Source organism: Manis javanica, chromosome 13 (genome assembly GCF_040802235.1).
Source record: "Manis javanica isolate MJ-LG chromosome 13, MJ_LKY, whole genome shotgun sequence".
NCBI lineage: Eukaryota > Metazoa > Chordata > Mammalia > Pholidota > Manidae > Manis > Manis javanica.
In genome coordinates, this window is record NC_133168.1 from 87,977,674 (window position 1) to 87,989,710 (window position 12,037).

Genomic DNA, 12,037 nt, shown 5'->3' on the forward strand with positions numbered 1-12,037 from the left:
TTTAGTTGAGGGAAATTTCACACACTTCCCCGCCCCACCCAGATAAAGAATGCATTGGCTATGAACACTTCTGACACTTGGAATATGGCATGACTCATAACCTAAGCATCTGCTCTTGAGAGTTACATGATGCAGCCTCTGGGAAGGATTTGTTACCATGTTTGGTGTAAGTCACTGAGGCCAAAGGGGACTGAAGCTCTGCCGGGTGTGACCCTGGGGACATCAGCTGGAAGATTCTGCTACAGAATATGGAAAGGATTTGAATAGCAGAAGTGCATTGCCAAAAGGAAAGACAAGCTGACTGATCGGTCAAATGCTTCCTGTCAAATAGCAATAGCTGTAGGATCTGACGACATCTTTGCACCTATAGATGCAGCGACATTCCCAGTTCCTCAGAGAACCTGCTTGGCTGATTGGCAGATGCACCTGGAAGAATAAGAGTCCTCAGCAGTCAACACGGTCTTGAGATAAAAAGGGTACAGAAAATGTCATTACTCATTCCTCATCTCTCCTAGAAAACCATATTTTCAATGGTTTGGCTACATGTACCTGGAGAAGAATTCTACCTCTTAAGCTGCTTTTTTTTTAAATAACTGAAGAATGCTTCAGCTTTGAGTTCATATATCTCAGGAACACAAACCATTGACATAAACTAATCATGCCAATACTACACCTGATGAAACTGAGGATAGTGGATAATGACATCACTCTGGAGAAACAGTTTAATAGAAGGATCACTCAATAATGACCAAGTTGGGTTAGAAAGACCATCCCCCTTCTCTCTCAGCAGGCCTACATATGGGGCAAAATCCACATGGTCCTAACAACTGGATAAGGTAAAAACTAGTGCCCACCTGGGACCACGGCCCAGCTTACAGACACTCTCTGCCCTAACCACCATGTCCCATTTTACTTTGAGAATGTTCTCCCCCAGACACTATACCAACTTCCCAGGACCCAGAATCTCTTTATCAAACATGGCCCAGAAAACTGAATTTAGACAGCTGAAATCATTTGTCAATAGTCACACAGTTAGACAAAGAGAAAAATTGGGTTTCAATCGCAATTTGTCAGGCTCTCAGCGTCATGTTTTCTAGTCATTTTGACAGAATCATAGTAGTTAAAAAGTTGAGTGCTTTGAAACCCCAGAATGTCTCTCATTCTAGACCTGACTCAAGTAAGATGAAAAATTCACTAAAGGAGAGGTATCCTCCTGATGAGTTTCCTAAAGGCCCCCTTCATGTCCCTGTTCCTCAGGCTGTAGATGAAGGGGTTCAGCATTTGTGGGACCACAGTGTACATGACTGAAGCCACTGCAGTCTTCCTGGAAGAGTCAGTAACTGCAGAACTAATGTACACCCCAAAACCTGTCCCATAGAACAAGGAGACAACTGAGAGGTGAGACCCGCAAGTGGAAAAGGCTTTATACTTTCCCCCTGCTTTTGACATTCGCAAAATAGAAGAGACAATTTGACCATAAGAAAAAATGATCCCGAAGATAGTTACACCCCCGATTAGGCCAACCACAGAAAATATCAGGAAGTTATTGAGGAAGGTATCAGAGCAGGTCAGTTTAATGACCTGATCAAGTTCACAGAAGAAGTGGGGGATTTCCCGGTCCCTGCAGAAGGACAGCCGCAGCACCAGCAGACTGTGGAGCAGAGCATCCCCAGCACTAAAGAGCAGAGAGAGCAGAATGAGCAGAACACAGAGCCGGGGGGTCATGATGACCGTGTACATCAGAGGGTGACAGATGGCCACGTAGCGGTCATAGGCCATTGCTGCAAGGAGACAGTTTTCAAAACCAGTAAAAAGCAGGACGAAGCAGAGCTGGGTGATGCAGCCAGTGTAACTGATGTGCTGATTCTGCGCTTGGATGTTCACCAGCATCTTGGGGACGGTGGTGGTGCTTAAACCGATGTCAGCCAGGGACAGGCTGGAGAGGAGGAAGTACATGGGGGTGTGCAGGTGGGCGTCACAGCTGACGGCCAGGATGATGAGCAGGTTCCCCAGGACGGTGACCAGGTACACGGACAGGAACAGCCCCAAGAGGAGGGGCTGTAGCTCTGGATCCTCTGTCAATGTGAGGAGGAGGAATCCTGAAACATGTGTGTGATTTCTGGTTTCCATGTTGATGAAGAATCTACAGAAATATTGGTCGCCAATGAAATAAAAAGAATGGTTTATGGACAGGCAGTCGCTCCACGTGGGAACTTGTTAGCGATGCCGGTACTTGGGTCCCGCTCCATCTTACTGATGATGCTTCCCAGGCTGGTGCCCAGCAACCTATCTAAACAAGCCCTCCAGGTGATGCTGATATGCACTGACGTCTGAGAACTGCTGTGCTAGAAACATGCTCATCCGTACCATGGACCCCAGGGACTCCAGGAACCATTTCCTCCTCTTGTATCTCCCTCCATCCTTCCTCTCTCCCTTCTGTCTCCCTTCTCGTCTACCCTCCTCTCACTTAAGCAGCACAAAATTGTATTGACAATGACTGTCTGACACACTGTGGTGAGTCCTGGGTGTGGAATAAAGGTCACATGGCTTTATTCCCTTAGAATATTCCACACCTTCAATCAGAAATAAAAGAATGAAATAACAAAATCTGTCTCATCTTGAGGAACTTGATACTTTAATGCAAGAGATGGCATATAAGAAAAAAAAAACAGCTGATGGGGAAGGATGAAATACATAGGATTCTGAAAGACTGATATAAATAATGATAATTATGTTCTGGGAAGACAGAGCACCAGAGCCTGGCATCTAACAGCATGTCCTGGTCACTCAAGGTCTACCAACTCACAAGGACACAAGTTGCCATCAGAGGAGTGGTTTGTCTGGTATAATGTATAGACTCAGAGACTGAATTTAATCCAGGCCCCTGCACTTGCTGTGTGGATGGGGGAAATCTCTTTAGCTGTTGAGAAAGAAGCCCCGTGTTCTTGTTTGGATTTTGAGAACTCCTAATGATAAGGAATCTTGGTCAAGGAAGGAAATACCAACATGTAGATATTCGTGTGTCACTTAGAAAAGGCAACGAAAATGAATTTAATGCTAATATAAACTGGATACATGACCAATACAGGCAATGAAAACCTACAATAGATTCAATTGTTTACTAAAACGTGTACAGCATGCAAACACTTTATGTTTTACATTGGCATGTTTCTTCTTATGATGGATTATTCAAGCATTAAAAAGTACAGAGACTAGCAGTGAAGGACTGTACACCCTCAGCCAACATAAGCCAATTCGCACTGTTCCCCATTCTTCCTAGAGGTATTTCATTGCAGGAAATTAGAGGTACAGGAAGGCCCCATGTCAGGTTTGTACAATTTGGGTTCCTTTCCTTCCCTGCCTGAAACACTGTCCTTACTTGATATCCATCATCTTCTGCACTTTTTCTTATATTAGGTAGTATTCTTGCAACCGAATGCATCGTTCTTGGTTTTCTAAGAGGCACACACACACAGAGTCATGCCCTGTACACGTTTAAAATTGGTTTTCCTACTTGACGAATGTTTGGCTTTCCTACTTGCTGCCGGCATGCCCCATTTGCCTCATTTGTTTTAACTACCATGGAGCATTCTACACAATACCTCACAATTCAGCTCTCCATTTCCCAGCTGCGAGATGTTAGAATGCTTAACTTTGATGTATACAGAAAATATGTGCTCAACAGTCAACATTATCAAATTCACGTACATTATCACCCACTTCTAGGTATTGCCATTGGAATAAATAATAGGCACAGTTCAATTTTATATATTACTGTAGTGAGCATTTAGTTATGTATATAATTATTGCATCACTATGTTGTACATCTGAGACAGTATTATACATCAACTATCTTGAATTAAACAAATATTTATATAAACACAATCTAAAAGCCTGCCTGGGGAACAGCATCACATTGGTGCTGCCTCTGTGGAGGGAGTCAGGGAATGAAGGGGAAGTTGAAGGAGTGTTTTCTGTATTTCTATTATTTTGTTGATTAAAATAGGCATGAAGCTGATATAACAGAATGGCAGTGTTTGTTAGCCCTAGAAAGGGGTTAGTGGAGGCATTTCTAACTGATTATGCTGCTCAAAACATCTGCTCATTTTATAAAGAGGGGCAAGAAGGGAAAGGAAGCGGCCCGCGCTGTGGTCGGCGTCTGCTCTCCACCGGCGCAGTCCGCACAGCCAGGCAGCCAGTGTGACACCCAAGCTTTTCTGTAGGTGGATGTTTGTGGCTTCAGGTGAAACTGACTTAACACCTCTGTGCTCCAGCAGCACCAAGGTGCAGGTAAACGCCAGAGAATTTGTAGCCAGCATCATGTTTGTGAAGGGGAGGATTTATTCCCAACAGAAAAATGGTTCCTCCCACTGCATAGACAGAGGGGAAGCCTAGCAGTGTGGGAGCTGGGCATTGTCGCAAAGCTGCAAGCAGACATTTCAAGGTCATGACATTGAGGCAGGGGTCCTGTGCACACTCACTGTTGATCACCTTAGGCAGGGGCATGCCTCGCAGCTCACGGGAATACGTGTGTCCTCAGTGCCGCCCTCAGATCACAGCATTGTCTAGAGGATGTCGGGTTACCCCGCTGGAATCACTGCAGGATGGTCAATGCTCACCGTGTTCCCTGGATACTGAATAATGGAGACACAAGTTCTGCTCTGAGGAGAGAGGGACCCTGTGAAGCCCTGGGTTTCTGGTCAAAAGGGACCATGGCTGGGAGGTGGCTCAGCTGTTGCTCCTGACTGGGCAGGGCCGTTGAGTGAGGTTGTCACAGACCCACTATTTGCAGTCTCTGCATCCCCGGAGGCTCAATATCCTAAGCTCCTCATTAGACAACCTTTATTATTCGGGTCCCAGGACAGTGTAAACCCTTAAAGACCAAGACCCTCGAAGGCAGACAATTAGGATGGCTGCCTCCCTACCCCACAAGGCCCAGGGTTCACCATCCGTTTCTCTCTCCCCAATGCCCACACTTTGCATGTGTGGAGACACTGTCCTCTAATTGGATCCCATCTTCATATTTTCAGTATAAACAATGTCATCTCATCCAATTAGTGACATCAGGAAACCTGTTTCTATCTAAGTGTGAAATCAGAGTTTATATTTTGTATAAAAAAATACATTTACAAATTCAACCAAGTAATGGTAAAGCGCAAACACTGAGATGTTTCTTTCAAGATCCCCTGAATGTTTCCTGAATCTTAATCTTCATCCTGTCTCTTTCATACTGCAGGAACTGATCTATATATTTTTTTAACATTTCTAACTATGGTCACTGTAGACAGACTGAAGATGAAAAACTCCTCTTCCAGTTTCCATGGCAATCTGTCCAGTGTACATTTTTCTTTCACATAGGAGATCATGAGTTGAAGTCAGGACACTTCATTTTTAATAAGATTATGAGACATTACAGGATCATGGCCAAAGTGCTAATATGCTCCTTCATCCATAAAATCAGTGGAATTATGAGATTTCAACAATAACCTAAAAGACAGTACACATGTTCATTCCTTACAAACTTTTCATCATTGCTGAATATTATTAATTTATATTATAATTATTTATAGGCATATATTATAACAACATAATTATAATTTATGATTCATATTGAAAACATTCACTCATTGACTAATTTATTTTTAGCACATGTTAAATTTCTATATGAGCTTAGTACTTTCAACCACCCGGCTTCTGGCTATAGTGTTTGAAACCAACATGAGATAAGATGGCATTTGAGCACATTAAATCAATGGAAAATATCAAAAGACACAGCTGGTCTCATTCAGAACAGAGACAAAGACTTCCATGTACTACCAAGTATGTCACACACAGAGTGAGTGGGCTAAATCTAAAGGTTCTGTAGATTTACCTCCAGATGGAACAGGTTAACTTCTTTTTGGGAAATGAACATCCCAGCAGTTTTGTCTTACAACAGAAAGGTGCTGAAGTGAAAGCAAAGATGGAGCCTCAATATTTGAGAAATGTGGGTGGACACACACGTTATGGACACTGCATGTGGTCACAAATGTGGACTTGGAACAGTTGAAGGTTCAGAAAAGCCCCAGCGAAGAGCTGGAATGAGTTACCTGCTGGCTAGGCAACTGGATTCATGATATTCCCAGAACCTCCAAGCAGCAGGGGACAGTCAACTGAATTTGGGACCCAAGAACTGATTGGAGATTGGCAGCCAGTGAGGGCACCTGTGAATCTGTGAGGTGAGAAAGAGGGAGTCCATAGATGGTAGGAGAGAGCAGGAAAATCTTTCCCATCCAGAGTCTACCAACCAGAATGTAAATTGGAGGAAAAGGAACACTGAAACACAGTAGCACTGAAATGAAGATACAGAACAACAGGAGCCCAGCAGGGCTGACAGGGAATGAGTGGAGGGGACAATAGCACAGTGGTGGTTTCAGGCCACTGATACAAAAGCCTACCAAGGGCAGGGCAGCCCAGGGACAATGGGATCTGAGAAATCCCATCACAAGGATGTCTGTCTGTCTGTGCATGACTGCATTGTCAGCAAGCATGATGGAGCCTGGCAACAGTGTGCTCTCAATATGTGTCAGATGAATGAAGATATAAGTTGTTAAGTAAATACATATAACAGAACTGCGGAATCACTATGTTATGTACTTGAAGCCAATATAATACTGTATATCAACTATACTTCAAGAAAAAATATATCAGAAACAGAAAATCAGAATGATGAGTGTGGGGAAGCTGGGGTTCCTATGGCCAGGATCCTCATTGAACTTAAACCACCTGATGCTGTAACTGGCCTGTTGCTGGGCTGCCACTTCCGCACCTTTAGGCAATAAGCAATCATTGCGCTATATAGAGAGCCTGGCCCAGGGCTCTGGGCGGAGGCAGAGATGCTCGTGCTTGACCTACTGTCAGGAGAACAAGCCGGGTAATAATCCCTTTCACCCCAGGGAATGTTTTGCTGTCAATTTCTTTGGTCGCACTGAATCCATAGAGAACTTGCCTTGGGCTGAAACCCATTGGCAAGACCATGAGTAAGAAAATAAAAGACCTCTCTGTGTAGGTCACAATCATTACTGATCACAGCGAAGGGCTCAGACACAGCTGAGTAAAATAGAACACACATTAAGGCACAAGAAACATTAGATTAAGGTAGAAGAAACATTTGAGGGCTTTCAAATGAAAGAACCCTAGTTGTTCTAACTTTACTCGATCTTAGCTGAATTTATAAATATATTATTTATTCCCAACCCATAAACTCTGTTTTCACACTTAAAACTGCCATCAGCCTTCCTTATGTCAGTGAGATAGAGATGCCTTTGCTGGTACTTAAAAACAGCAGCCCAGGATTCACTAGCAAAAGTGTGTGTGTACCTGTGTGCAGTTTATGTGATATGGAGTTGGTCCTGGCCAGGTGAGAGGGTGAGTGGGGGACACCTGGCCTCAAAGGTTTGGGGATCAGCCACCAGGAATTCCTGTCTCAGGTTGTCTTGGTCTGTAAGGATTTGCACAGCCCAGGGATCAGAATGACACAAAAAATATTTGTCTAATGAGCAGCTTTGGATATTGATCCCCCAGGGACATAGAGACTGTGAGGAGTCAGCCCGTGACAACCTCCCGGAGCAGCGCTGACCTAGTCAGGAGGCGCACACCTGAGCTCCGTGCTGGGCTGCCCTTTGCTGACCACGAGCCTCCTGCCTCACTTGGTGTCTCTGCCCTTCCTGAGGAGAGATTTTCGGTCTCCAATATCCAGGTGACATGTCAGGCATCATTCCACACTGATGTCAGCAGGTAACTTAAATGCTTTGGTGAGGAGGACAGGTGTTTTCCTGCACCTGCATCTAAGGGAGGCAGTGAGGAGGGGACAGGCAGGAAATCATCAGAACCAAGCATCCCATGGTCCCCAGCCTGTCTTCTCCTCCACAGGTTCTCATGTGCATTTGCATAATAAATAGCCAGCCAGTTCTCACTTTGTTGGTCTCCGACTTTCTCTAAAGAAAAGGAAGAACCTGTTTTCTTCCTGAGCAGAGGACTTTCTGACACTTCTGAAACATGCTGATTGATATAAAATTTTCTAACATTCAGCTGGATTCTGGTGTGGTCATGGAAAGGGGTTCACTCAGGTTTTCAGGTTTTCCTTTCCTGGTTCTTCTTATACCACTTCCCAGAAGTGTTCCTTTATTATTCCTGCTGTTGGGCTCGAGGATACAGGGGAGAAAGCAGAGACACAAAGACTCAGCCAGCTGCCTTCCTAGTATACCTGCTTCTCTTTATTAAATCACCAATAATTTTATATTAGAACACCAGAGATAGTACAATACGTTGTTTAAAATATGACCACCACTCATTCAATGCAGAATAGGTGAATGCGGACATTCCGCTGAATCACCTTCAGGTTTTCCATAAAGTAACAAAATTTTGTGCTTACGGGAGGTTCATCTCCCATATCCCCATGTCTTTGTTCCCCTTCCCAGAGACCATCTTACCTAGATTCTGCAGGTTCCCCCATGCATGGCTTTATACTGCAGATGTCTTAATAAGCATCTATAGGAAAGAAGGCACTTACCGTGATCCCTGTCATTTAGGGAATGGAGCAATAGAACATGGTGTCACAATTCAGGGGGATCCTCTCTGGTAGTTAAAATTTATAAAGTAGATAAAACATATCAACAGTAAAGAAAAGATAGATCGCATGTGAATACCCAGTGTACTATATGGTTCTATTTATATAAAGCTTTCAAATGCACTCCACTGCAATTTTTCTCAAGCAATAATACCAAGTATAGTAAAAATTAAGGGAAACGACATAGATGAAGCTCATGTAGTGGTTCCTTGAGGGAGGAAAGTTATCAAGTTATGTCAAATGGGGAATGTAGAGGCTCACATGTATCTGCATTATATATTGCAATAAAAACAACTAGAACGAAGACAGTGTAATGTATAAATTTTATTTAATTCACTGCTGTGTACTTTGTCCTTCATTGTTATCTCTGTTTTATTTTTACTGAAGAATCCACAATGAAAAGAACCTGCAAATGAATCACATGTTCATTTCAAATGAATAATGATACGCCTGATGCTCCTTCACTCTCTTTCTCAGTGACGGGATTTCCAAGCTGGAGTTTCAGCTCTTAATTTCTTTCCTGACATCTGTAGTTAGCACGGTGGGGATATTCTCTCTTTCCACCATTTTCCTCATCTTGCCCCACCCCACCGCTTCCTTGTGAGGAATGAAACAAGCAGAGAGCCCATATTCATGGCAGGAAAAATAACTCACAGTACGAATTGTCATAATGAGGGTCGCATGAGCATGCACACCCTGCTAAATGTGTTCCTTCTAATCCTGGTTGATATCCACCTGAAGTTTTATGAATACTCCCATTGTGCAGATGGGGACATGAGACTTCCTATGCAAGTGAGGATTTTCCCCATTCACAAAGAAAGGGCTGGGCAGAATGGAATTTAGTGTCTGAGTCTCAGTAATCCACCCAATGAGAAAGGCTGTCACGGACATTTGTCTCTCCCCTAGGCAAGGAGAAGCGCTTTTACAGGAAATATCCTGATGAGATTCCCAGTTATTTGTAGATATTTTATACGTCTCTTATTATGTAATTCTCTATCTTTAAAAGACCAAGAATTGCTACTATTTTCATCAAGTTTGTAGAAGACTACACATTTCTTTCTCTCACTCAGCTCTTGCTTCTTTTTAACGTCACACTACCTAACACCTTTGGGAAGAAGTCCCCATAGGATGACCCAGAAATTCTCATTTACACGTGCCCAGCTTGTCTTAGAATTAATAACTAGTGCAGATAAATGCATCTCATGGAGGATCTAAAGAGCTTTGGATTGATGGCCACTATTTTCTAATCTTTGACAGTAGCAGAGCATATGCATGGATGGATTCTGTGTCCTGTTGCACACCCTACTTCGTGGGTGCATGTGGACATAGCTTACTGAAGAGGGGAAATTTTGGGTTTTCATGGTTGAGGGCGAAAAACTACAATTTTAAAGCGAACCTATGCAATATGAAGTGTTGGTTTAGAAATGCTGGTTCTGTGTGATGCAGAGACATTAACAATGATCGATCAGCGTCAGCTCAGCAATCGGACCATCTAAGATCGGACTTAGTCTTTGATAAGCACTGAGCACTTCCCATCCTTGATGTAAGCTCGCTTAACCTGCTTCCCCATGGATGAATGGAGTAGCAGTGTGGGCTGTCGCATTTGGAATTTAACACGTCTTTCAGGTGATCCTGAGACACGCCAATGTTTGGGCACCATGCTCTACCAGAGATCTTGGAGAACTTCATTCTCATCTCTGTTTCTTTGAAACAAGAATTGTTTCTGGAGGAAACGCCATGTCATCTCTTACATTTTCTTCAGATTCAGCCCTTGGCACAGGGTTTCAGACAAGGTTGGTGTTAAATGAAAACAAGGGACACTAAAGAAAGTGGAGGGACAAGGAAGTGTGAGAGATGGGGATGGAGGGAGAAATTAGCAGAAGGAAAGATGTGAATATTCACCTGGCTTCGCAGTAAACAGGGAGTATTTTTTATCTTTATTTAATGTGATTCTCAAACTTTAGCTTGTATAAAACCATTGGGAGTCTTTGTTCAAGCTTAGCTTCCTGGTCTTCATCCCAGAGTTTCTCAGCAGTAAGTCTTCAGTGGCACCAAGAACTGGCATTTATAACAGCTTCCCTTCTGATACTTCTTGTGCACATCTGGGGACCACTTAAGTTCTTTCCTTTCTATTCCATTTTTCCCATCAGATTCAATTACATGGAACCAAGAAATCACACAGATGTTTCAGAATTCCTCCTCCTGGGATTGACTGAGGATCCGGAACTACAGCCCCTCCTCTTTGGACTGTTCCTGTCCATGTACCTGGTCACCATCCTGGGGAACCTGCTCATCATCCTGGCCGTCAGCTCTGACCCCCACCTCCACACCCCCATGTACATCTTCCTCTCTAACTTATCCCTGGCTGACATCGGTTTAAGCACAACCACGATCCCCAAGATGCTGGTGAACATCCAAGCGCAGAATCAGCACATCAGTTACTCAGGCTGCATCACCCAGATTGGATTTGTCATGTTTCTTGGTGGATGTGAAAGTTGTCTCCTTGCAGCAATGGCCTGTGACCGCTACGTGGCCATCTGCCACCCCCTGAGGTACATGGTCATCATGAACCCCCAGCTCTGTGTTCTGCTCATTCTGCTTTCCCTCCTCCTTAGCACTGGGGTGGCCCTGGTCCTTAGTCTGATGATGTCACGGCTGTCCTTCTGCAGGGACCTGGAACTCCCCCACTTTTTCTGTGAACTTGCTCAGGTCATCAAATTGGCCTGCTCTGATACCCTCAGTAATTATATCCTGATATATTTTGCAGCTGGCCTCTTTGCAGGTGTTCCTATATCTGGAATAATTTTTTCTTATGCTCAAATTGTCTCTTCTATTTTGAGAATGCCATCAACAGAAGGGAAGCTTAAAGCTTTTTCCACCTGTGGGTCTCATCTGTGCATTGTTTCCTTGTTCTATGGGACAGTGGTTGCGGTGTATATTAGTTCTGCAGTTACTGACTCCTCCAGGAAGACCACAGTGACTTCAGTGATGTACATTGTGGTTCCTGAAATGATGAACCCCTTCATCTACAGCCTGAGGAACAGGGACATGAAGGGGGCCTTGAGGAAACTCATCAGAAGGATACCTACTCTCTGTGATTATGCCACTTACTCTGGCATCAGGTTTCTAGAATGAGGGAAACCGATAGAACCATGAGTCTGCCACAGTGTCTGATTTATTCCATCACCAAATTTGTCTATAATAGTGAATGGAAAAGTACATTTAGTTGTGGTTGAAACCTGATTTTGCATTCTGTCTATCTCTATGATGTTTTACAGTCAATTTCTATTTTCTAAGTTCAAGGTCTTTGCTCAGGGTCTATGGAGGAAGAGCCTGAGGCAAGGATTTTAGTTGTATTTTTTTTCTCACTCGTACAAGAACGCACATTGCTAAATATATGTAGGACAGGGAAGGAATTGAAACAAGGTT

General features: G+C 43.6%; 2 protein-coding genes across 2 annotated transcripts; one reads left to right on the forward strand and one right to left on the reverse strand.

Moving 5' to 3' along the window:
- Positions 1-1,194: 1,194 nt before the first annotated feature.
- LOC140845864 (olfactory receptor 7G2-like) lies at positions 1,195-2,139 on the reverse strand. The gene has a single exon (XM_073221010.1). The coding sequence runs from the start codon at positions 2,128-2,130 to the stop codon at positions 1,195-1,197; it is 936 nt and encodes a 311-aa protein (XP_073077111.1). The 5' UTR covers positions 2,131-2,139.
- An 8,629-nt stretch (positions 2,140-10,768) lies between these two features.
- Positions 10,769-11,743, forward strand: LOC140845404 (olfactory receptor 7G2-like). The gene has a single exon (XM_073219483.1). The coding sequence runs from the start codon at positions 10,769-10,771 to the stop codon at positions 11,741-11,743; it is 975 nt and encodes a 324-aa protein (XP_073075584.1).
- Positions 11,744-12,037: the final 294 nt, after the last annotated feature.

Excerpts from the sequence above, each read along its gene's own strand:
- LOC140845864 (XM_073221010.1), bottom strand. The coding sequence starts at position 2,130 with ATGGAAACCAGAAATCACACACATGTTTCAGGATTCCTCCTCCTCACA.
- LOC140845404 (XM_073219483.1), top strand. The coding sequence starts at position 10,769 with ATGGAACCAAGAAATCACACAGATGTTTCAGAATTCCTCCTCCTGGGA.